Source organism: Calonectris borealis, chromosome 6 (assembly GCF_964195595.1).
Source record: "Calonectris borealis chromosome 6, bCalBor7.hap1.2, whole genome shotgun sequence".
Classification (NCBI taxonomy): domain Eukaryota; kingdom Metazoa; phylum Chordata; class Aves; order Procellariiformes; family Procellariidae; genus Calonectris; species Calonectris borealis.
This window is the reverse complement of record NC_134317.1, coordinates 16720897-16747428: the sequence shown is the minus strand read 5'-3', so window position 1 is coordinate 16747428 and position 26532 is coordinate 16720897. Positions and strand designations below refer to the sequence as shown.

The following is a 26532-nucleotide window of genomic DNA, read 5'->3' as shown; positions in this document are numbered from 1 at the left end:
AAACAAACCAACCAACAGACAAATCCCCTTGTAATTCCGTGTATGCATTGAATGTGTGTGTGTGTGTATAATATCCCAGTAATCTTATTCCACAATTTCATTTCTACATTTTTATGAACTTGTTTTTTAAGGGTACTATGTTTAGTTAGAATAATTAAATATATAAAAGCTTTGAGAGATGATTTACTAGATAAATATATTTTCAGCTGGCTGATGTTCAAAATATTTTTTTAATTTTTGTTTTTAACCATTCGAAATGTATTTGTATTTCCAAAATCAGACACGAATTGTACTTAGAAATATATTAAAACACTCTGTAGGGACAACAGTGTGATTTCTCTTTTAAGAATTTTGTATTTTAGAGCAATGCGGAATGTCAGTCTCATACCTGAATTTCCAGTTGGCTTTTTTTTTTTTAATTTGCAATGTACTTTGCGGAAGCCTTTTTTTTTTTTTTTGAAAAAAAAAAAAAAGAAACCCCCATTTCTCTACCTTTCCCCTTCTTTTTCCCCGCCGGTACGTGGCTGTCTCGGGGTGCGGTTGCCCGCTGTAACGAGGCCCCGCTCTCCTGCCCGCCCGCGCCTCCCCCAGCGGCGGGACCGGCCCCGGGAACAGAAAATCAACGGCGCTCGGCGTGCGGTGCCCGCCCCGTGCCTCCTCCCCTCCCGCGCGGCGGAAGTGACGCGCCGGCCGGGCGCTGGCGCGCGGCGGGCGCTGCGCGGCGGCCATGGGCAGGAAGGAGCGGGGTGAGCAGCCCGGGGCGGGCCGCGGCGCGGGGCCGGGAGCCCGGCGGGGAGCGCCCCGGCGGCGCGGGGCCGGGGGAGAGCGGGGCGGGGCGGGCCGCTCTGGGGCGCTGCGGGCCCGGGTGGCGGCCGTGCCCCCGCGTCACGGCTGCGGCTTTGCTCCCAGATAAGAAGAAGTCCAAGAAGCGCCATTACGATGACGAGGAAGACGACGAAGACGAAGCTCCCGGCAAGGAGTCGCAGGAGGCGGTGCCGTCTGCGGCGGGGAAGCAGGTGGAGGACAGCGGCACCAAGGTGGACGAGTACGGGGCGAAGGACTACCGGCAGCAGATGCCCCTGAAGGCCGACCACTCCTCGCGTCCCCTCTGGGTGGTACGTGCGGCCGCCTCGGGGCTTCGCTTCCTCGGGGGGTCGGCGGAGGCGCACACGCCTCCCACGGGGCCAGCGGCTCCCCTGAACCGCGGCTGTCATAGAGTAGAGCGGGCCGCGGGCCCGGGCGGGTGCCCTGGCCGCTGCTGCAAGCCCGCCCGGTGGCGGCGGGGGTTGCCGGGAAACCGGCAGGGACGCGAGTGCTCTGCGGGACTTTCCCCCCACAGTCGACCCTCCAGCAAGGCGCGCTCCGCTCTCCGGGGTTCCGTGGGGACGCCAAGAAAACGGGTGTGTGCGCGGGTGGAGGGGGCTCCGGGGGCCGGTCTCGGCAGCGCGGCCAAAGCGAAGTCTGCTCTAGTCTAGGGGGTGGGCGAGGGCGGTACCTGTCGTGTCCGTGCGGGGGCGGCCGGGCTCTGAGCAGCGTGGGGCCGCCCGCGGTAACGCCCCCTGCCCCTGCCTCTGCCTGGGAGCCCCTCGGACAGCCCGGATGAGTTGCTCCCGTCCCGGCAGCCTCGCAGTCCCCTCTCCGTCGGGCATCCGTGCTGTGGGTGTGCCATTGAGCGGACGGGGCAGTGGAGCACCCTAAGCCAGGTGTTTCTGGGAGGGAGGTAAAACGGCTTGTGGAAGTGACTGTGTTGGCCATTTGACACAAGTGGGATCTGTTGTTGCAGTGACCCAGCAGCGGGATTTGTATGTTGGAATGAAACAACGTTGAGGCAGGCTGGTCTCATCGTCTGTAACTGGTACCGTTGGTTTTCTCTGCCCTGAAAGGGACGTCAATAAACCTGTCCAAGACACAGCCAGTGGTACAAGCGTGTAGAGAGGAGGTGGTTCCCTGCCAGCATCTGCAGGGGGTCTGTCACTGAATGCTGCGACACACAAGTGCCATCTCTCCTCCTCCGTTCATTCTGTGTAAAATGAGTGAGGAGTTTTGCTCTGTATCGGAGGAGTGGGGCTGGAAGCTTGCCTCTGCTCAAGCAATTTGCTTAGCATTAAAAAAGAAAAAGTACCTCAAGATGTCAATCTGGAACAGCTTAATCGATCTGGATGTGGTTTATTGTTGGTGCCATAGAAAAGACATGAACAAATCAGTGTCTGGACCCCTTCAGAAGACAAAATTTCTATGTTCCTGTGTCTCCTTTCATGTCTGTTGCTGGTTTTTGTGGTTCTGCATGAAGTTGTTTGTCTTCTTTAAAGTGCTTCAACATCCTGATGGGGATGAATAGCTACAGTAAAATATGTTAGATATATATGCTAAACTTATGTTAGATTTGTGTTTTGTTTGTAGTTGTTTTTTTTTAAAATTTGTTCTTTGTTTCTAAAATTACTTTCTTGTTTTTCTTGTAATTTCGTCGTTAGGGCAAACACTTTTTTGGAAACGTTATGACGCATTTCCACCTAAATACTGGAGTATCTCTATATCATAATGGCTGCTTTATAGATAGGAAATTCCTTATTCTGCTCAACTAACGCTGTTGTGCCTTCAGCATTTTTTTTTATTTCTGTAGGCTCCTGATGGCCATATTTTTCTGGAAGCCTTTTCTCCAGTTTACAAATACGCACAGGATTTTTTGGTTGCCATTGCTGAGCCTGTGTGCAGACCGACCCACATTCACGAGTACAAGCTGACTGCTTACTCACTGTATGCTGCCGTTAGTGTTGGCTTACAAACAAGCGACATCACAGAGTATTTACAAAAACTGAGCAAGACTGGTGTCCCAGATGGAATAATTCAGTTTATCAAGGTAAGACTATTTTATTGGCATTGGAAATATATCTGCGGCTACTAATGAAAGCCTTTCCTGCTGCCTCTGCTTAATTGATTTTTTTTTTAATCATTAATTCATCAGTTTTACCATCTTATTCTATTCTGTCACTGTTTCAAGAGAGCAGAGGATTTGTCTTATTTTTTGTCTTTTTTTCTATAGTATATTATTGCACAAGTACTATTTCCACAATATATCCTGGGTGGAGTTTATAGCTTTTAAAGAAAAAAAAGTATACCAAACTGTCTGTGTACACACTTTCAGCCAGTAGGAATTGTATGTGGGGAAAGTTTCCTCGGATTTGCTCTGGAAAAAGACTATAAATGTGGGAAGCAGTCTGGAATAGCTGGACGCTATAAAACAATAGCTTACCGTATCCTGCAAGTATGTTCTTGCAGTCTTGGAAGCAGACTGGAATTGGGTATAAAAACTGAGTATCTGTGACTGGTCTCCTGCGTGAGATCATGTGTGTGTGTTCTAAAAACACCTTTTCAGGTTCGTTCCGTAAGTATAACAACATTGCAAGTAAATGTTTTATGATGCCGTGCTTCCCTGCAAAGACCTAAGCTGCATAGCAGCATTTGGTCCCAAACGTAGAATCGCTCTTTTGCGTATCCCTAATGACTGCTCTTGTTCGTTTGTAGCTGTGTACGGTCAGCTATGGGAAGGTGAAGCTGGTACTGAAACATAACAGGTAAGTGGCTTCTTCCTTAACTAGTGTGGCAGAGGAAATCCTCCAAATGCACACCTGTGCATAGATGAGTGGTCGCACTAGCTGTTGAGTCTTACAGCTCCCAGCCGAGTGTAGCATCTGTCAATAGAAGATTGCTTTTTCGATTGTTGAATGTGTTTAATATATTAGTCAATGAATTCAGTTTGGCTGTCCTGAGCTACTACTGGTTAGCATGACATTTTTAAAAGTAGGTTGCGAATTTGGTATTCTAGCTTGTTTCTTTATTGCTTGGACTTGCAACAGGTTTTCAGATACGCATGTTTCATTCATTGCTTCCTAATTTACATGAGCCTAGCTGGACAAGTTTTTCTATACTTGTCCTTTAGTCTTGTGTATTCTGACTTGTAATCCATTATTCAGGAACGATGAGCAAATCCAGTGGCAAGAGGTGTGTGCTTGTGGCTGGGTGGAATCTGATTTGTTTTAAACATAGAAGATAACGTTGGAAGGGATCTTGAGAGGTCAGCTAGTTTAGAGCTGACCAATTTTATATAAACCTGTGATTCTGTGGTAGGGAGAGGGAAGGGAGAGACAGCAGAAACCTGAACCCTACATCTGCAACTTGCCTGTGTTTTCTGTCTCTCCTTTTATTTCTTCTGCAAAGTTCTCTGTTGTCCAACAGCTGTAGATAAGCTCTGGGACTATAATCTAGTGCTCTGCTTGTGCTGTTGCTTTTTTGAACCTGCTGCTTTGGGTAAAATTTACGCTAGTATTACTAGCAGGTTTTTGTCCTCTTCCTAGGTGTTTCTGAGAAAAAGATTTCTCCTATGCCAGTTCAGACTTAAGTCTTTCTTGGCTCACATTTTAACTGTGATCTCCAACCGGCATCGTTATTGATGAATCTCCAGGGAGAGAAACAATTTCAGGATGCGCTAATTTAAATTTTCAGATGGTTTGTGTTTTGGAGGTTTTGGGTTTTTGTCTTTTGGGCTTTTTTGGTCCTATGGGCAGGACTTTAAAACACCATATCCAATGTTTTCACAGACTCATGTCAATTCAGTCTCAAAAAAATTGCCTTGTGTCACACATCACACATAAGACGTGTATGAGAGCTGTCTCTAGGTGGTTCTGCTGGAGTTTTTCCACTCGTGTTATGTTAGAGAACATTTGAGCAAGATGGATAACTGCAAAGTACATGATGCTTTTGGTGTGAGGCATCTTTTAAAGATTTTGATTGCCATAATTGCTTTATTTTTAAATTACCACCCCTAAGAAGGGATACTTGAGAACGCATCTGGGATAGCTATATGTTTAAGTATCTATGCCACTCTTCCTGTAAGTTATTCAGTTGATTAGTTCATAAAAATGTTTTTCTTTGTTCTGTAATTTTAGGTATTTCGTGGAGAGTACCCACCCTGATGTCATTCAGCAGCTTCTGCAAGACCATGTTATTAGAGACTGTCGCCTGCGAAATGCTGAGGGGGAAGAAACAGAGCTCATTACAGAGACATTCACAAGTAAATCAGCGGTATGTCTGGGCATGTTTTAAAATGATTGAGTTAACATTAGATAAACTGTTGAGCAGTCTGGAGTGATTATTGTTTGTTTCTTGTATCAGCATTTGCTCTCAGTTCTGTCAGCAATGATCTGTGCCTCCTTAATGAGCCCAAATTTAGTGGGTGGGTGGGGGGTGTCTTTCATGAAACCTTTGGTGAAAATTCTTGCCCATCTATTTCAGATTTCCAAATCCAGTGAAGGTGGCTTTGGTCCGTCAACATCACAGGGAACAGATGCTCAGAATAAGCCAGATGTCCCAGCTGACTTATTTGAGTTTTATGAACAGATGGACAAAGATGAGGAGGAGGAGGAGGAAACGCAGACAGTGTCTTTTGAAGTCAAGCAGGTATGAGTACTGTAAAAGACAATAAAAAATGTTTCTATAAATACATTAGCAACAAAAGGAGGGCTAAGGAGAATCTCCGTCCCTTATTGGATGGGGGGGGAAACATAGTGACAAAGTGTGAGGAAAAGGCTGAGGTACTTAATGCCTTCTTTGCCTGTCTTTAATAGTAAGATCAGTTGTTCTCTGGGCTCTCTTCTGAGCTGGAAGACAGGGGAGCAGAATGAAGCCCCCATAATCCAAGGGGAAGTGGTTAGTGACCTGCTACACCACTTAGACACACACAAGTGTGGATGTGGATGTGGTCTACCTGGACTTCAGTAAAGCCTTTGGCACTGTCTCCCACGGCATTCTGCTAGAGAAGCTGGTGGCTCACGGCTTAGACAGGTGCACTCTTCGCTGGGTAAAAACTGGCAGGACAACCAGGGAAGAGTGGCTGGAAAGCTGCCCAGAGGAAAAGGACCTGGGGGTGCTGGTTGACAGCGGGCTGAACATGAGCCGGCAGTGTGCTCAGGTGGCCAAGAAGGCCAACGGCATCCTGGCCTGTATCAGAAATAGTGTGGCCAGCAGGAGCAGGGAGGTGATCGTGCCCCTGTACTCGGCACTGGTGAGGCCGCACCTCGAATCCTGTGTTCAGTTTTGGGCCCCTCACTACAAGAAGGACATGGAGGTGTTGGAGCGTGTCCAGAGAAGGGCAACGAAGCTGGTGAAAGGTCTGGAGCACAAGTCTTATGAGGAGCGGCTGAGGGAACTGGGATTGTTTAGTCTGGAGAAGAGGAGGCTGAGGGGAGACCTTACCGCTTCTACAACTAGTGCTAGGTTAATGGTTGGACTTCATGATCTTAAACATCTTTTCCAACCTAAACGATTCTATGGTTCTATGATTCTCTGCATTTGTAGCTTTGTGGAATGTGCCCAGGACTTGCAAATAAGCATGAGAACTTAATGTAAGTTACTGTGGTTCTTTGTTTGATAGGGGAGGTCACTGGAAGTGATTAACATTTCTTTCCTTTTGCCATCCAAAATCTGAGGATCTTCCTCTTCAGAACAGAGGGCGGCAGACTGGGCATTGTTCCTTCCCTGCCCGCAAGAGATAGTTCTTTTTGGGTTTTGGTTTTTTTTTTCCTGTTTTTGTTTCATGATTCATATTTGCAGAAGAAACTCTTGATGGTTCTGATTTCATAGCTTGAGAAGGGCAGCTGGAGGTTGGAGCACAGTCCCGGCTTGACCTTCAGAGAGCTGTTGTAAAATTTCTCAAGTTGTTTTTGGACTTGGTGATTGTAATGATGTCTTACTGGGGAAAACAGAAATTTTTTTAAAAAGATAACTTAGTAGCTATTTTGTTTGTTTTAAAAAACCCAAACCAAACCAACAACCCTTGGTGATTGAACCAACCTGTCACTGTGGTGGAATAACTGCATTACCAGGGTATGAAGATTTTCCAGATAAAAGATGTGCAGCTTTGGTAGGTTCTTCTGTGTAACACACAGAACCTTTTGCGTCTGTTATTGAGCTCTTTGTTGCAGGACTTCAGGGTGTAGTTTAGTCACTGCCGGATAAACAATACCTCTGAGATTAATGCATCATGTTCTCCATCTGTCTAAATAGCCTTCTCTAATATCAGCTGTTATTTAAAATGCTTGAGGGGGTGGGGGTGGTCATGAATAAAGTTTTTGGAATAAACTTTAACTCTTGCAGATTTCATGAGCATAAAAGATAAATGTAACTTCCCATGGTACTATATAATCTGATTGTGTGGAAAAAAAAAAAAAGAATTAATTCAGACATGGAGAATTTACCATCTGAAGCTTTGTTCCCTCTTCAGGAGATGATTGAAGAACTTCAGAAGCGTTGTATCCATTTGGAGTACCCCTTGCTGGCAGAATATGATTTCAGAAATGATTCCGTGAATCCCGATATTAATATAGATCTGAAACCTACAGCTGTTCTCAGGCCCTATCAAGAGAAAAGCCTACGGAAAATGTTTGGAAATGGGCGAGCCAGGTCCGGTGTTATTGTCTTGCCATGTGGTAAGTTTCTGGGTTGGTATTTAGGGGTTTTGTTCTTTATTCGCCTGTAGTGAAGTAACTTTCAAATATGACAGCTGCTTAGACTTCAAACAGTTGTAGGGACTGTTCTGGGTACCAGTATGCAGAGTCCTGTTGGTTTTTAGCAAGTGGGTGGTGAGGCTGTGGTGAGGGAGAGCCCAGGTGATAGAGCTGTCAGGCGTCTGCTTAACAGTGCTGCCAGTGTCCCTGGAGTGACTGAAGAACTGGCTTGTGGTTGTGGTAGCTTCAAATTACCATTCGTGCTTTCACTGTTCCCTCTATGTCAGCTCTGCTGATCTTCCAGTGAAATGTAAAGCTGTTGGCATTGGAATAATTTGTTCCTTGGTTGGGAATAGGGAGACTGGGGGGAACTGGGAATACAAATATGGCATAAGGGGGGTGCAAGGAAGAAAAGAGCTTGTGTGCACAAGTTCTGGGCAGGGGAGCTTGCGAAAGAAGTGAGGAATGTGCAGATTGGAACAACCTACGGAAAGCAATGGAAAAGGGAGAGAATAGGATACTGCGTGCCAGTGCCCTTGGTATTGGGGGTGGAGGAGGCACATGGGAGGTACGGCGAGGGCCTGGGAGAGTGTGTAAGGGATGCTGGAAGAAGTGTGAAGGAGGAATGGAAAGATTCAAGGACTTGCTATGTGGGGGAACGAACATAGCTGTCAGGGGCAGTGGGATAGATCACCTCTAGGGGAAGCTTTCTGTAACCACCTGGAATGTAACATGCTTTTGAAATTAAAAAAGTATTAAAATGATTGCTTGTAATTGGCAAAGCTATAGTTTACAATTATTTTCTTGAGCAAATACAGTTACATGTCCAGTAGGCAATCCAGCTGGTTTTTTAGAAGTGAATACTCATTTCTTTAAGGCTATTACAGTAAAGAAACAATGAAGACTTTGCCCTTACATGATTTCATATCCTCTCACAGTTTTCCTGTTTTCCTTTGCTCCTTTTTGTTTTTTTTTTCCCCTCCTACTCCAGTGATATTTGAGAGATGACTAATGAATATGACTCTTCTTCCCCTGCAGGTGCTGGCAAGTCCCTAGTTGGAGTGACAGCTGCGTGTACTGTCCGCAAGCGGTGTCTGGTCCTTGGTAATTCTGCAGTGTCTGTAGAGCAGTGGAAAGCCCAATTCAAGATGTGGTCCACCATCGATGACAGTCAGATATGTCGGTTCACTTCTGATGCCAAAGACAAGCCCATTGGCTGTTCTATAGCTATCAGCACATATTCCATGTTGGGACACACGACGAAAAGATCGTGGGAAGCAGAAAGAGTAATGGAGTGGCTTAAAAGTCAAGAGTGGGGCCTTATGATACTTGATGAAGTACATACTATCCCTGGTAAGGAAATGGTGTGCAAACCTTTCCTATTGTATGCACTGTTAATGTTACTCTGCTCTTTTAGATGTGGTGGTTTTTTGATGTCTTTCTCATGATTAATACAGTGAGTAAACCTGTGGCTTGGGGTTCTGAAACAAGTAAACTGCCTTGTTCTAATTTCTTTTTTTTCTTTTTTTTTTTCCCTTGATACTGCAGAGTTTAGCTGACCATTAGTTTTCTGAAATCCTTCAAATTAGACATGATGTTTTCTGTAATAGCAGTGTAAAATACAAGTGCCTTCTCCTTCTGTGTAGGTTGATAAAGTGGTCTTAAGATACCTTAATTACATTTGTATAATTTTGCTGTAGACAAATTTGAACAGGAGAGGAATTCATCTGCCTTCTTTTCTTTTGAGATATAGTGGCACTGTAGGCTAGCTTTTAATATCTATTTCTACAATAAAATATGAGTAACCATAGTGATTACTGTCCAGAAATAGCTGTTGTAGTTGAAATTGCTATGTAATTGAGATCTATACTGTTGGAAAGCAATAATGTAGTATTAAAGTGTCTGTGGAATAATCCTGGCTAAAAATACCACCCAGGATTCTGTTAGCTGCTCTACATTCTTCTCATTATTTCATTTGAATATAATTTGGTGTCTACAGAAATGATGGATTTCAGAAGTAGACCCTGATGATTAACTGCCATTTTATCAAAGTAGCATATGGCTGCCACCGTTCTTTCACTTTTGTTCTTTCTTGGTTTCGTAAAAATTAAGGTATAGAGTCTCCTCTGTATCTTCAGATTCTGCAATTACAGGCTCTCTAGCAACACTAACGATGAGTAATTCTGCCATGTACTAGAAGTCCCAAATGTGGCAGAGTCAGCCAAGAGTCCTTGTGTCATAGTTCTTTCTGTGAAATACTATATGACGTAAAACAGGCAGTGTAACCTCTGAGTATATTAATTTTCTCTCGGGAAATGGGAAATAACACAGATGCCAGAAGGTTTACTGGGATTTTCAGAGTACACTGAAGATGTAAACTAAAGCTGCAATCAGTGTGAAGTTTTGCTGTAACACAGATTTGTTAGAAGTGTATGTGAAATGGGGTAAAATTTCCCAACGCTGTGCTTGCTTTGTGTTCAGGAGTTGATGAAAGTGTTTTTTTAAGTTGCAGTGTTTGTCTTCTGAATCCATTCAGGAAAGTAAACAGAAAATTTGTCTTGCATTTCTTAGCAAAAATGTTCAGACGTGTGCTCACTATTGTACAAGCTCATTGTAAACTGGGGCTGACTGCTACCCTGGTCAGAGAAGATGATAAAATTGTTGACCTGAACTTCCTGATTGGACCAAAGCTCTATGAAGCCAACTGGATGGAGCTGCAGAACAGTGGCTACATTGCTAAAGTCCAGTGTGCTGAGGTGATGCTCTGCTTTTTGGTACTACTAGTGTTTATTTAGTATGCTTATAACTTTTTTTTTAAGGAAGATGTATAAAATTTTAAGTATTTAACTGGGAAAAACAGGTGCCCGTATGACTTGCCTTAAGCTACTTTGTAGCTTAGGCAAGGCTGTCGCCCATCAGTATGAACATGTGGCAAATCCAGTAGCCACACGTTCTTCAGAGTGACTTCAGCACTCTTTCTCTTTGCAGGGTTTTTGGTGTTTGACCAGCTGTCTCCAAGTCAGCGTTTGGCAATGTGAACAGTGGTTGCAGTACTGTAGACCTAGTTCGATGCAGTTGACATTTGTGTTGTCTGACTTGACTTCGTATCTTAAGCTCAGTTCTCTGTGGTAGCGTAACATCGTAACATCAGGTGGTATGCTGGAAGCTGCTTTTCAGAGACTTCAACTGGTGGACAGTCTGTAGTTGTTTGAGGAAAAGTCTTGTAACTCTTAAAGAAGGATAGTAGAAAATTCGAAAAAAAACATAAGAAAAGACCTGCTTATTTCAAGCCTGAATGCATGAGGGTGAAAATTGAAAACATAGGGCTGGATCTTATTGTTTCTTTCCCATATAATGGTGTGTGACCTCTGTTCTTTCGAGCATATGGATAAGATAAAAATCTGGTATCAGAGAGATCTTTCACACAGGCACATTAGTACACTAAAGTAACCTTTCTGGGTCAGACTAAAGGTCTAATTAAATATATTGTCTCTGATAATTGTCAAGTAAGATACGTAGGGAAGAGTATAAAAACAGGGCAAACATATCTGTTACTTCTCCTGACACTTCTCCAAGCCCTCGATCATTTCAGCTTTACGTGGTTCCTGTGTAACCATCAGTGGGTTTCTTTTTCATGAACTTCTCCAGGCTCCCATTGAGTGGAGGTAGATTTAGCAGCTACAACTTGCTATGGTGGAGTTTCATAACTTAACTGTCTCTTGGGTTTTTCCTGGGGGTTTTTTGCTTTCTTTTTTTTTTTTGTTTCTGTTTTTTTGTTGGTGGTTGTTTTTTTTTAAACCTGTCTTTCTAGTTTTGTGCAATTCTTCCTAGCTCTGGTATTGGAATAAAAGATGCAGGCGAAGGTCAGCTGTTCTGCTTTTGAAGTATGTGCAAGCTGGAGGTTGTAGAAGGAAAAAACGCCCCAACTATTTTTAAGTAATAGAATGCAAATGAAGAGCATCTAGCAAATAACTAGGTTGAAGGGAGAGTAACTAGTCTGTAAATTCAAACTTGACTGTTTAGGCACTTTGGTTAATTCTGCCTCGGGAGCATAATTCTTCTCACTTCCTGAACTGCCCTTTAGACATTGAGAAATGAAGCATGGGCTACCTTTGTTCTGAATGATGTGAAAATTCGGCAAGTTTATATTCTTTAGGCCAATGTTTTGAAATAACATTCGATGGGACTAGCAAAAGCAAAGAATCAAAAAAAGCAATGTTGGTGGCTGGCAAATAACAAGTCTAATACATGCACAACTGCATTGCATATTTGTTTGGATTTTCTTGACATGTTGTGGAGAAGCAGCGTCTTTAATCAACTTGCCTTATTCCCCATAGCCAGAAAGATGTCTGGTTTGCTCTTTAAGTGCAGTTCTTTCCAGGTGGCAAGAGAGGGCAGCGCTGCTGTCTGATAAGGCAGGTCATGGTCATTGCAGGTACTACTCTTTCACTGCTCTAAAAGAGAACAAGCAGCACAGTTAAAAAAGTTAAAAGAAGTTTAAAAAAAGAGAACAAGCCTGTTCTTTAACTATATTTTCAGAGCTTTGTAATTTACAAATAATCCCTTTCCCAGCTGCCAGTGCAGCTTGGCTTGGAGTGCGCATCTTGCAAAATGTAAAAATGGAAAGATCATTGGGGTGAGAAGTAGATTTTGTCCATTTCCAAATCCAGAAGAGAGTGCAAATACAAATCAAAATATATTCAGTTTGCCATGTAGTTGGAGGCATTGAGCAATAGATGAATTATTTTACTACAGTCGAATGTTCAGTGTTCATACGTCATTCTCACTTTGAAATATTCTCTTCTGATTTAAAAATTTTAAATCTTTCATGTAGACAGCATACAATATCAATGGAGATTATTCAATGCATAAATTTATTGTTAACATAGTCAAGGGATGAAAAAAGCCTCACGTAGCATTTAACTCACTGGAAAAAATGTTTTGAAACAAAACAGTAGTTCTTGACAGTACAGAACAATTCAGGTTGTTTAAATAAACTCCTGTAAATTCTCAATAACTTCCTTAGCTGAACAATGGTTATGAAAGGGGCTTTTCTTTGCAGTATTCTGTTAATTTTTACTGTGCAATGGATATGGGGGAATAACCCATGTGCAGCAGAATGAATGTCTTCGAAATTATATGCACTGTAGGTAGTGTCATTATGTGCTATAGACAGTATCATTGCATTGTCATAAACTTTTAAATTCAGAATTTCTTCTATTTTCATGCTACAGTAGAAAAAATATCTCAGTAAGCCTAGACTTCTGCAGTACTATGATATGTGTTTACATAATAAAATAATTGCTTAGGGAAACCTATTGAAAACTTCTAATCAATCCTGGTGTTTTGAAAGTTGTAGACTCAATAGCTGTTAAAATGAAGTTCAATCCTTTGTGGGTACATGAAAAAAAGATTGGTAAATTTGTTCTGTAATGAAGACTAAATGTGTCTCTGAGCTTTCAGAATATGGATGAAAATTAATTTTTATGGAAGAAGCTTTGACTGCTGTGACAGGGCGATTAGAGAGACAGTTAATTCCCTTAATTATTGCTCTGTAAAAAGTAGTAGCATTCAGTAAAATTATTAAGTATGAAACATAAAGGAAATATCTTCCAGTCCTGTTCCAATCCTGCTGCCTATTTCTGTCGTGGATCTCACTGCCAAAGCATTTTGGAAGGCCAGAATATTAATGAGGTTAAACAGAGTTTGGCAGTGCTGGAGACTACACCAATTGGTATCTTTCATTTTAGTACAGAAATTACTGTGTTAAAATTAGTGGGCTGCGCTATACAGAAAGTTATAATGCGTTATCATCCCCCCAATATCTTTTCAATTCCCGTGGGAATAAAATAAATAAATAACGGAGAGTTACTTTGTATGTGTGTATGTTTTTTAATCCTAGGTTTGGTGCCCAATGTCACCTGAATTTTATAGAGAATACGTAGCTATCAAAACCAAGAAACGGATACTGCTGTACACCATGAACCCAAATAAATTCAGAGCCTGCCAGTTCCTGATTAAGTTTCATGAGCGACGAAATGACAAAATCATTGTATTTGCTGACAATGTGTTTGCACTGAAGGAGTATGCAATCAGACTTGGGAAGTAAGTCTTCACAACCAACGATGGCACTGTTGTTTTCCTCCTTCCTGGAAAATTGCCTTGTAATCTTGCAGCTTTTAGTAGTCTTTAGACATTTCTTGTAATTCTTTGATTTAACTCCATATATATATATATATATATATAAAAAGAGCTTGGGAGGGTGTTTTTTTGGATGGATTTTATTGGCACTGCAACATTATTCTGGGTGTAGAACTGTTTGAAAAGAACCTCTGTTTAGCAGTTGCCTCACAGGAGTTTTCATCCAAGATTTCTGTGAAAGACTGTTAGTATTTCTCTGTTCATTTTATTATTATTAAAAGACAGTGGGAAAATGAGAGGCTTTTAAAAATATCGCTAGAACTATTTCTTTAACGGACGGTAGTTTCTCCTGTCTCTCTGAGACAAAGGTTTTCAAATAAACACTCTCTGGATCTTTCAAGGTCTTTTGGGGCCCAGGGCGTTCCTCTTCAGGTTCTCAGAAGGTCTTAACCTTGTCTAAAAAACCTAAGACAAACTTTTTGGTGATCTGTGCTGTACCAGTGCACTGCCTAGAACTACTGTGATTGTTTAATAAACAAAAGGATATTGCTCCCATGAGCTCCTCAGCTATCTTAAATGATTCTAAAGTGAGTGTAGTTACTTAATGAGGGGTTAGCATCAGTGTGTTTGTAGGGTTTGGGGAGGGATGATCAGGGAGAGGGTTTGCCAGGATCAGGCATAGAGCAATTATTGGGGAAAATAAGCATAGAAGCTGGCCTCATCCTTTCTTTGACAAGCCCAAATAATGCCTTGCTTGCTGGACGCTGTGGGGCATTTTGACTGCGTATGATTTCATGTCTAGGAATTTCAGCAGTACCTCTTAGCAAAACCACAAACAAGCCTTACACTTTGCAAAATTAATGATCAGTTTTGACTGTAGTTTAACAGCCATGTTGTGCTGGCTTGCTGCGACATCAAATAGTAAGCAGAGCTAATGGTGCTGGATGAATTCCAACACCTGTGGTCTCTTTCATCATTTTTTTTAATCTGTCTGGACAGCGATTAGCTGTAATGATGCCTCTGGAATGTCTCTAGCAGTGTTCAGTGCACCACAGAAAAAGCCTTTAGCAAAGGCGATGCAGGGAGGGGGTGCTTGCTAAGTAGCACAACAGTTGTTAAGTGGGGTAGATGCTGTAGAAGCATGACAGGAAAACCAGTTGAAGAAATACTGGGTGCTTGCTTTTCATGTTCTTGCGTGAATTCTCTGTTCCTCACATCATGTACGGAGCTCCAGGTTATATGGCCGTCAGCGCTAGAAAGAAAGGAGGCTTGCAGTGCTGGATAAAGGTGAGGGAGTCTTTATTTTAACCAGAGAATTTTCTATCATAGTTTGCTTTGAGCATGCTGAAACAAAGGGAACTGGTTTTAGTTGGGTAGGGCAGGAATTACACGTGTAAGGAGGAGCGGGCAGCCCAGCGGGTACGGCGGTAGTGGCCGAGGCTGTCTGCCCGGCCCGTGCGGCCCAGCAGGAGGGCAGTTCCCACTGCCCTGCTCGTGACCTCTTCGAGCCCGTAGGGCAGGTGGGCTCCCGGACGGCGGGAGAGATGGCCATCGTCTGGCTGCCTCTGCCCGCTCCTCCCTCACACCCCCTTTCTCTTGGCACTGGCAGGGAAAGACCATGCACATGACAGGAATTACTTTGACTATAATTTTGGGGGCCACAGAATTCAAATCTGCTTAGCCAGCTTTTACTTTGTCATGAGTCTGTCATCCAGTGTCATATGGCTCATGTGCTGACTGTTTTTTACTGGTGTTACTAATATGTTTAAATCACTGTTTCTGAAGGACTGTGCCTCTGTGGTTTTGACAGTTATGTCAATTAATGGGAGAGGGATCTATCTTTGCAGATCCCTCAAATATCTTTCTGCAGTGAGGAAAAGGGATCATTTAAAAAAAAAAACCAACAATCTAGCATTGGGTGTTCTAGGTTCAGGTATGTGTTAATGAAATCATTGTCAAGTAGGATCTGGCGGGGGAGGTAAAATAGAGGATTGATAACCAGGAGTTCCAGGTTATTCTGTTCTTAGAAAATGTGTTTGAACCCTTTCCTAGTGGCTTTAAGAAACAGAAGGCTTGGAAATGCTTTAGTTTCAGTTTCAGTTTAACTCTTCCATTTAAGTTTTGTTGAGGATTAAAATCATCACAATTTAAATATTAAATGAAATTTCAAATAAGGCTTAAAAATATTACTGAATGCTACTAATTGAATAATAACGGTATTGTTTCAGAGTTGACTCATTTGCCACTTTCATTTTTTAGTTGTGTTTTTCTAAAAATCTGGTTAAACACACTAAATAGAAGAATTAGATTAGAGGTGACTAGAATTGTTTGGTAAAAGAAAAACTAGAATAAAGTTTGTAGTAAAGAAAGCAAGAGAAACTAATGCACAGTAATTAGTTGATAGGAGAAGACCTTAGTACTGTGCACTGCATGTTTATGTTCAGCTACCACCCATGTATGTGCAATATTAAAAGCTAAATGAAACATGTGGGGTTGATTCCTTGTGTTAGAAATAATGGAGGTGTGAACAAAATAGAAATTGTAGAACTTGATTCTTGTTATTTGGAGATGCTAGTTAACGAGCATTTGGAAAAGTAGTACAACAGATGAAAAAGCAGTGGCTATGCACTCCTGCATGCCTCTCATTTTTCATGTGGGCTTCATCGTTTCTAGCTTTTTTTTTTTTTAAAACTCTGCTTAGGCAGGAAGAAAACAGCCAGACTAGAGAGAATCTTGGAAAATTCATAGTAGCCCAAGTTACTCATGAAGACTGTGGGTGACTGAGGGTTTGTGTGAGCCTTCTGGATTGAGATATTAAATGTTTCAGGTGATTCATCATCAAACGTTAGAAACCTTAGGTGAAATGCCACTGTGAGCTGCTCATGGCCATGGAACGTTTGGGACCTGGTTCTCATTTCAGTAGGCCCAGAAGGTATTAGGAGGGGCAGGAGGTTAGCTTCAAAGCAAAAATAATTTTCCCAGAACAACATCCAACAGCCAGCTTGTGACACTCAGCATATCATTGATAGAGAAGCCTGGATTTTCAAGTGTTTAAATAGGAAGCAAAGGTTGCAGCTGTCGAAGTGCTAATTCAGTAGATTTGCGGAAAAAACCCTCTTATTTTAACAGCTGCCTTCAGTCTTTCATGTAGGCTTAGCAAATGTATTCAGTCTGTTGATATACAGCTTCATTGGTGCACGTAATTGCAAAACATTTATAACTGTCAGAATTTATTTCTGGCAGACTGGGTTGCTGCAAAGCGTTCCACAGAGCCAAACAAGCTAAAAGTAAACTGTAAGCTGTACCAAAATCTGTTTTGTTTTTATATCAGTTCAAATGTGTACTGCACTCCCTGCCATGGTATCTTAGTACCTCATAAGAAATGATTGAGAAATCTTGAATTGATTTAATTTGCATATGTTCTGTTCTTTTCAGACCCTATATATATGGTCCTACTGCACAAGGAGAAAGAATGCAAATTTTACAAAACTTCAAGCACAATCCAAAAATCAACACTATTTTCATTTCCAAGGTAAGTGAGGACATTCAGTGTGTCCTTGTACCTATCTTCAGGGTGAACTTTATTTAAGAGTAAATTATACATGCATGCTGTGCATTTGTCATCTTTGTGTCGCAGCTCACAAAGGCGTACTTTGTATTAAGTCTTTGTTTATGAAATATGGAAATAAGATACTACTCAGAGGCTGCTTCTCTGTTATAGGTAGGTGACACATCCTTCGATCTGCCAGAAGCCAATGTTCTGATTCAGATTTCGTCCCATGGTGGGTCTCGAAGACAGGAGGCTCAAAGACTGGGACGAGTGCTGAGAGCCAAAAAAGGTAAATGAGGTGGTTATTGGGCTCTGGGCCTTGGATCATAGTATCATAGAATTGCAGGGAAACTGGATGTTCATGATACTTCTTTATGTTGTCCTTGGATTATGTTTTAGTCAAAGAGAATATATGCCTATATACCAGTGAATGAAAATGAAGCATTTTCTGGGTCAGTAAAGGTTTGTGTCGGGAAAACTTCCAAAGGACAAAAAAAGCTTAAGGAAAATGAACTTTTTGTTCGTTGGTGGTTCTTTCACTTTTTCATTCCTTGATAATTTCCTCAACATGAAATTGTTTTTAAAAAATCACACTACTACTCTAAAAAGCAAGTCTCTAGAAAGCACATTTTTTTATACTACAGATTACTTTCTTTTAAAAATGGGATTTGGTTTCCAACTAGTTGTGTTTTTGCAAAACATAACCAAGGAGCTTTTTGTTTAGAAAAATTATTCTTGAAACACTTTCTATTTGCACTTAAGATCTGAATGCACTTATTTTATGTGCAGTTTGTGCTTGTTACAGCTGAGGCTTTGTTTGAAAATGCATACAAAACCCATGTTAGTGAATTATCAAATCTTAATGAAACCCTGGGTTTTAAGAGAACCCAATGCTGTTTGGGTAATAGAGCTTAAGGACTGTAAGTTTAAAAAAAATACATTATACGCAGCCTGGTATATCCTGGACATCAAATAGCCTTATGAATTCTTAGCTACGTATCTTTGTCTTGCCTTTTGTAATGCAAAAACCACTGCAAACACCAGTTTACATTGATAAAACTTTTCCTTTGTCTTTTTCTATTGAACTTTTTTGACGTGTGTTGCAATCCTTGCTCTTGACTTTTTACTACTTCTTTGCATAATAGACTTAAAAATAATTTTATCTTTCACCTTGCCTAGCGTAATAAAGAAGCAGGTTCTTCTTAGAGCACCTTGGAGTGTAATTGTGTTAGTCTACATTTCCTTTTCCGTTTTTGCCTTTTCACCCATTCTCAAGTTACTAAGAACAAGAGTAGGAATTTCTATGCCTTGTGCTTTGTCAGTCAGTTTATGTAAGGTCTGGGTGCAGCTAAACTTTGCAGATTGTTTTTGTGGAGACACAACTTATTTAAACACCTGTTTTCAGTATTCAGTCCTTTTTTGTTCTTGGTTGCAGTGTTCCAAATGGAACTAATCACTCGGTTTCTTTGTCTCCTAGGCATGGTTGCAGAGGAATACAATGCCTTTTTTTATTCTCTTGTATCCCAGGACACTCAGGAAATGGCATATTCAACAAAGCGACAACGTTTTCTTGTAGATCAAGGTTATAGCTTCAAGGTAACTTGTCCCTTCTATTTGGTATACTTGTGGCCTAAGAATATAACTTTCATATTCTTTCATGTTAGTATTAGGTCAAATACTTGAGAATTCCAGTTATGGAATGTATTAATGAAGGTTTTGCTTACAAGCAAGAACTGTTCCAGTATTGTTTGATCATCTGTGTTATTGTGAGGTAGATACAAGTAGTTTAGTACAGCTTCTAGAAAGGTAAGTATTCTAACTTCAGATGAAGCACCAGCACCGGCTGGGGAGTGAAGCAGAACATTACTTGCATGGTTGGTTTATATACATGGTCTTCAATTGTCCATCCATGCAGGCTTCCTGTTATACATTATCATAGTGGTTGTGCATAACGCATTGTTGATATGTGTTCATGTGGTCGTGGCCAGCAGTAATTCAGAAAACTTCAAAACATCACAAGTCACAAATCATTTCCAAATAACTGCAGTCTCAGACCAGTATTTCACTATGGGGGGAAAATCTAATCTTTTTCCTTGTGGCTAAAGACAACATACAATAGGCAGGATTCATTCGTTCTACATTCATATATCTGACCCTAGGAATCATCAAGTTAGGTGTCTGAAGTGTCTAGCAACCCATTCCAAAAGAAATACCTTTCAGGGATCTTCGTCCATGCACTAACCTTGTGCACCATTTCCACAATGCTGTCCAAAGCCTGCAGAAAATCAATGAGGATGCAGACATGTTGATTCGGTGGCTCTGTGTTAGCAGAAACTGTTCTGGCTAATGGAGGTCTTCAGACCTTATTGGTGCTTAGACTTATCAGTGCTTATTTAGCGTCCACCAACAGCTTGACCACCTTCTTGTAATTTTCTGTGCATGGAATGAAATATATCACCAAAATCACTGGGTGGATTGTTAATTGATTAAGAAATCACAGAATTTACTGCAGGAGAAGACTGTTACTGCAGAGTAGAAATCTTCCTACCGACAACTAAAACATACTCCTCAGAATAGGTAACATTTTCAGTGTTGACAATGTAACAGAGCCGTAACTTGAAAGTCGGAAGTTTTCCTTTTGTAAAGGACTTAGTGCTGTCTCATTTCTCCAGACATACTTGAAAATTGATCAACCCTTGTACTTCAGTTTATTATGTATCTCTGTATGTCGTCGTCTTCCGAACATAAAATCTCATTCCACCAAAGCTCCTCTATTTTATAGATTTCACAGTGTATCGTATTTATTTTTCCTTTAATCCATGGCCTGCCCCGTATGCTTATCTATTGGGTTGTTGAAGGCAACAGAGTGTCATGATAGCTCTTGCTTTTAGGTAAATTATTCCTTCACAAAGCTGGAATTTACTGCTCTGATTAGAAGTCTTCCCAATAAGAAATACTGCTGAGAAGAAGAATAAAAGATAAGGCTCCCATATGTGCTTTTAGGGAACAATCTCAAGCTTACGGCGTTGACAGAATCATGCAAGGATTGCACAAGGTGCAAGGGCGAGCAGCCTCCACTGGATTGCGCTTGAGCCTAGCTATTTAAGAGCTTTTCCTCATGAGGCACATGCAGTACGGGACATCCCTCTGGGGTCTGAACTGCAGCTATGAAGTAAATAATTGCTCTGTAATCACTGGCCTATTAAAGCGAGCTTTAAGGGGATCCTTACACCATAACAGGCATGACACAGTCTTTATAGGTAAAAGCCTTGTTTTGCTTTGTAGTGAATGTATTTTGACAAAATTGTAGATCAGTACTAAGCTGCAACTAATTACAGCAAATGCATCTATGTGGCTATAGCCAAGAAGATTAGAGAAATCCCTTTACTTATATTTGAATGTCTTTGATTTTTGAACTAAGAGAGAGGTTAAAATAGAGGGATTTTATTTTGCAAGGAAGACCTAGTCCTAGGAGCTTTGGTGTAATACAGGGAAAAAAAGCAGTGCAAGTGGCAGCTGAGTATCTGGAGCAACATTTTAGCTGACCAGTAGTGGAATGTTCTTTATTTGCAATTTAGGAACAAAATGTTGGAATATCTATTTTCTTCTGTTTGCCAAACTTTAAGTCTTAGTCATAGCTGGTATCAAAGAAGAATAGGGCTGGAAGAAACTTCCAAGAAACCATCTATTGTGTTTCTTCATTCCAAGCCAGGATCAACTATGTATATGTCATTCCCGGCAGATGTTTGCCTTCTTATTCTGCCAAATATGGAGACTCTACCTCATTTTAGGTAATTACTTCAGTGCTGATGTCCTCTCCTTCAGAATTTTTGTTCCTAATACCTAAATTACTAAAAATTCATTACTCCTTTAAAAGGGTAACAGTTTTCACTTTTTTTCTAGGACTTAGTTTCTTCTCGCCATCTCTCAATGACTCCATTCTCTGCCTTTCATCCAGAAGAGGACTGGAATAATATTTTTTTGCTTTTGTCTTTGCTTCTTTAAGTAGGAGCCTTGTCATCACAATTTACTGCTTGGAGTCTAATTATCTAGTGGGGTTTTTTGATTAGCTAACCATAGTTTAGTTATTTACTGTATTGTGTTTTTATTTAGAGGCTGAATGTAGGATATATTAAATTTTATACCAATAGCAGAACTCCTCACTGTATCAAAGAATTGGGAATAACTTCAAACTTGGCGTCTGTTGAACAGCTTAAAAAAATGATGATGCAGTGGGAATTCTTTCCGTTCTATGAATCACGTTAGCACTGTTTTGCAACCACAATTGGAAACAGGCTAATGCAATTTAAAATTGCTTTTTGTGACTCCATTTTCTTTATTTTTGAGATCACCATGGCACATGCGCTTCTAAATAAACAAGGGGGACCATAGTGTTCCTTTAGCCATATAGTAGGACAGGTTGCTTCCCTGAATGGATTCTTAAAGCTAGGACATTTCTCAGAAAGAATCCATTTTTGAATTAGAAATTGCCATTGACAACAGCCCACAACACTGATTATTCATTCTAGTGTTTCACTACCCTGTTTGTCAAAAAAAGTACTTTGTGTCTAATGTGGATTTGTTTTGCCTTAAGCTGTATTTATATCGTTTTATCAGTCTTTGTGAACAGATCCAGCCCAGATTACTGAGATAATTAGTTTCTAATTGTATTGACTCAGGAGATAGGCTGGAAAAGGAAGATGAGGAGGGGAAACACTACTAATCAAGGGAAATGGCTGAATTAGAACGTCTTTCTCAAAACCTCTTCAAGTTGGAAACATAGTAGGAAAACAGATTCTCATGTATAAACATGTGTTTACCAAATGCATTTAACTGCAGGAAAAATTCTTGTGAAATTTTCAAAATACCTCTAATTAAGAAAGCAAGCTGCCTATGGTAAAGCTGTATGACAGAAGCTTGAGAGCTTTTCAATTCTGCAGGAGGTTTTTCAGCTAACGGAGTATATGGCACTAGATTGCCGGTAGATGGCATGTGCCCTGCATCTTCGGTTATCAAAGGAGTTATTAAGAATTTCAAAGAGAACAAAAATAACAGCTAAGTTATCTTGTGTCTAAGTTCACAAATATTGAAAGAGTCCTTTTGCTCTGTTGTTGATGCTTTGTTGCAAGTTGCTGCATTGTCTCTCAACAACTGATCATACATCTCAATTTGTTAGGAGTTTTTTTCCCATATTCCTCAATGTTTATTGCTAAAATTCTCAGTGTCTGGAAAGCTAGTTTTATTTTTGTTAAATATAAAGTACTAGCTCTTAAACTAGACAAATCTAGAGCCCACAGCATGAAGCTAACCTTGCAGTAAGTTGAATATGCATCTGAGCTATATGTGCTTTGGTCAGGTTCTTGGTCAAGCTGGTATGGACAGTGTTTGGCTGACATTCTCTGTCCAGAGCTTTTCTTTTCTCTTTTTTTTTCCCCGAAGGTTTGTATTTTGCATTTCCAGCTAGAATATAACAAGGGATGTGTGTGTATGTATATGTACACCGCTTAGCAAGATTTTGTATGTATCTGTGCTGTCTGTAGTGTTAAGCTGCTCAGACCATTAATAAAAGTTGAAGGCAGTTCCAGCAGGATACGGACTCAGAAATCCTTGTCTTGGTTTTGAATAGCTGACACTGAGGAGGAAGAGCCCTCACCTTGTACTGTGCTCTGTTTCTTAGGTAATAACAAAGCTTGCAGGCATGGAAGAAGAAGAACTTTCGTTTTCATCCAAAGAAGAACAGCAGCAGCTTCTGCAGAAGGTTCTGCAGGCATCTGACCTGGATGCTGAGGAGGAAGTAGTCGCCGGAGAATATGGTTCAAAGTCAGCTCAGGTAATGAAAAATGCTTTGAAAAGGATGACCACAGATGTGACAGAACTGGACTGTTCCATTTTAATTCTAAATGTGATGCCATCATTGATGCCCTAGTATCTTTGTGAAATATTGGAGAACAGATTTTTTTTTTTAAGCTGCATTACCACTTAGCTGTTTGAGTAATTCGCTTGTTGGGCACTATAAAGAAGCTAGACATGGAATTCATGTCCTTCTCCATTATATTTGAGGGAGATGATGACAGATCTATTGTTACAGATTTTGAAGTAAATCTTCTAAGTCACAAGCAACGAAAATATTTTAAAACATTTTTAAGATACACATATGTCAGAGCACATACTCTTTTGTGGTGGCACTGTGCTTCTTGAATCATGCCCTGATTTCCTCATGCCCAGAGGGCAGAAGCATAAGGGCCTCTTTTGTTCGTTTTCAAGAGAAGTACTATTATTGTAAGTAGTAGTTTGACATTTTCAGCAACAGATATAAGAAAAATAAATAGTCTGAAACATTTACTGATACATAAAATCAAGCTACAATGTGGTAATTAATTTTTTAGGGTTAATGTTTAGGTAAATGGTATTGTGCTGAAATGCATTAGGAATTCCTACTCTAAGGTGTCGGTTCCGTATTAAACCTTACATATGTTTTGTATACTTATGGTGAGTGGCAGGCAGTGACTTTGTAGAAATTCTTCTTAAGAAAAAAAACTTTGAAGGCTTTTTGGCATTAAGGTCACTAAATGAACGGTGCTGCCCAGTAGCCAGCGGGCATCAGTAGGTTAGAGTTGGTCTGTCTAATCACACACTAAGCACGTGGTTTTTCTCCCCTTAATTGCAGGTGTCACGTCGTACGGGCACAATGAGCTCTATGTCAGGAGCAGATGATACAGTTTACATGGAATACCACTCTTCACGGAGTAAGGCATCTTCAAATAAACACATCCATCCACTATTTAAACGCTTCCGGAAGTGATGGTCCTTCATGTGTGCATTTTGTTAAAACTGTGGATCCATGTACCTGTTTCCATAACTGAAAATATGGAGTTGAAATTTCTGACAGGTCCTTTAAAAGACTTTTTTTATATGCATCTATATAGCCACATATTCACTTAGCAATATATGTGCTCTCGTGGGTGAATGTGAAAGGAAAGAAGGAACTAAATATTACCACAGGAAAGATATTATCCAGTGACTGGATCCTGGTTATACCTGTCTGGTTTTCAGGGTAATTAATAGAATTTATTTTTATCAGCTGAAGACCCTTTTTCAGAAGAATTCTGGAAAGGTTTTGTAAATGAAGTTTGTACTGATGTTTGAAATATTATTTATCTGATTATTGTGTCTGCTCAACAAAATATTGTTTTTTAAAATGCTTAAATAAAAATCATTCATTGAGGTGAACAAATCCTGATAGGAGCACTTTACATAATATTTTTAAACTGGGAGCTAATTTATACTTATGACTTAACCTGTCTTAAAATTCTAACAAATTGTTTGGAAATATTTTGATGTTCGAAGACAAGGAGAAAGAGGGACTCTGTCTCCAAAGTAAACTAAAGGAAAGCATTAGTAAATACAAATAAATTCTGTGCTCCATTTTCCTCATTTTTCTTGCTACTGTTGAGAAGTTGCTGAAATAAAAGCTGTTTCCCTTGTCATTTATATTCTATTGATTAACCATGCAATAAAACCATCGTAAGTGCTAAACAGTGCAATGTCACTACAGAAGTTGTTACTGAATCAAAAAGCGTTTTGACTTGTCATAAGGTGAGTTGGAAGCAGAGGTGTGAAGGAAAGATTCCCAAGTTTGGGGTTTTTTTGTTAGTGAAGACTGCAGTATATTTCTAGAAAATTTGAGGAGAGGTGGTGGTGGCTTGTGGCAGAAGAATGCTTTTCAAACAACATCTGCTTAATATTGTAACGTTATGCTACTATTATGAGGTGGGGTTTTTTGCCGAGAGTTTGTAGAGCTTTAGAAACAACCTGTGAAATAACATTCATCTTGATCTGTTGGTTCAAAATAGGTTAGTATAAATCTTTACCATACTGGAAGGAGTATGTATGGGAGAGCTATCGTGGTTATACAAGAAACATGCTTCAGAGAAATATTTATTCTGTTTCTTATTAGCATAAATTCACAATTTGAAAATATAGAAATATTGGAAGCATAATTCAGAACACATGGTGCTTGTTTTCAGCCTCTGTGTCAGAGTCAGGTAATTTTGAAACTGGAACTGATCTGGTTCCGTTTAAACTTTGTTGGGTCTCTGAGCCCTACCCCGTAATACATCGTTGTTTCTCTTGTTCTGAGTCTTCTGCCTCAGAAACTGGGACCAGCCATGATAGTGCTTGAGTGGTTTATATGGAAGAGATTAATGTGCAGTATTCTGGTGCTGATTTCCTCTCCCCAGTTTTAAAGCATTATTTACTTCTAATAGTAGTTTGGACCGGCTTTTGTGGCAACTGTTAGTGGAAAAATGATCATTTAGTATAATGGGAGGGGTCTGTGACAGTGGGATAGCTGAGCAAGTCAGCCAGCATCGCTCTGCATAATTCTCTAATAGGCTTTAAGAATTGCTTTGGAACTATTCTCCACTCTTCATAAACTTGAAAAAAAAACCCTACTAAATGTGGGAATGGCTTAATAGTAATACTAATTGTATTGTGGCACTAGTAGTGGCTGGATGTAGGACAGCGCTCTAGTTCTTACGCAGTAAAATCTTGTCTATGATGACTAATGATCTTATTCTTCTAAGTAATGGGTCTGTGTGGGATGCAGTACTTTCAGCATCGAGTAAAGCATAATAATTTTACGAGGTAAGAATGATTCCGTGCTTCAGTAATAGTGTGTTGGTAATCAAACTTTGTATTTAATTACTTTGATATGCTTACTGCAGTAATTACTGCCTGCTATTACTCCAGACCGTAGCTGCGCGTGGCAGACTGGTATGCATTTACTCACTACAAAACAGTTGCTGCTGCGCACGGTAGCATCTGTATCGGAATATGGTCGTCACTTCTGCTTTTCAGACAGGGGTCAGTCGCTGAGAAACACTGCTGGTTCCTGGGACTTTTATTGTACTGGCCGCTCACTACTCCCGCTGTCCGGGAAGGTACAACTCCACCCAACAGTCGCAATAGGCTGCTCCAGAATCAGTCTGTAATCTCAGCCCTCTAGGGAAACTAAATTGTCTTGTTCAGCCACAAAACTCAGCATTTTGTCAGGTGAGTGGCTTTACTTGAAGCAGTACTGTAGACTGCAGTCGTGATGCTTGACCACGCCCAGACAGTGCGTGGTGGGCTCTCGCTGCCCTCTAGCCTCAATCCAAAGAATCTGGGCCCCAGCTCTCTTGGAGTGCAGTCAGGTCCTCACATCCTTTATCAGATGCTCTTGTGGGCCAGTGCTCGTCTTGCACAAACGGATAGCGAGATCCCTTGCTAAGTAGGCTGTGGAAACAACATGGCTGAGAGCTCCACGATTGCCTTGAAAATGGTGCACATGAGGAAAATCTT

The 26532-nt window shown here is 40.8% G+C and overlaps 1 protein-coding gene across 3 annotated transcripts; it reads left to right on the top strand.

The window, feature by feature from the left end:
* Window positions 1-641: 641 nt before the first annotated feature.
* ERCC3 (ERCC excision repair 3, TFIIH core complex helicase subunit) lies at window positions 642-24677 on the top strand. Of its 3 annotated transcripts, none has more exons than XR_012674064.1 (15): window positions 642-746; window positions 910-1115; window positions 2621-2857; window positions 3523-3572; window positions 4944-5079; window positions 5290-5454; window positions 7277-7481; window positions 8538-8852; window positions 10071-10255; window positions 13402-13604; window positions 17076-17172; window positions 17362-17479; window positions 18718-18786; window positions 22868-23020; window positions 23858-24677. XR_012674064.1 is itself a non-coding variant. In XM_075152926.1 (15 exons), the coding sequence occupies exons 1-15, from the start codon at window positions 728-730 to the stop codon at window positions 23990-23992; spliced, it is 2343 nt and encodes a 780-aa protein (XP_075009027.1). In that variant the 5' UTR covers window positions 642-727; the 3' UTR covers window positions 23993-24677. The 3 variants fall into 3 exon arrangements, 2 of the variants coding, with proteins under 2 accessions (XP_075009027.1, XP_075009028.1); XM_075152926.1 differs by having other exon boundaries at window positions 18668-18786; XM_075152927.1 differs by lacking the exon at window positions 17362-17479.
* Window positions 24678-26532: the final 1855 nt, after the last annotated feature.

Bases quoted from the DNA above. Each gene is read 5' to 3' on its own strand.
- ERCC3 (XM_075152926.1), top strand. The intron at 1,116-2,620 runs GTACGTGCGGCC...TTATTTCTGTAG, and splicing joins CCTCGCGTCCCCTCTGGGTG to GCTCCTGATGGCCATATTTT. The intron at 8,853-10,070 runs GTAAGGAAATGG...TGCATTTCTTAG, and splicing joins TGAAGTACATACTATCCCTG to CAAAAATGTTCAGACGTGTG.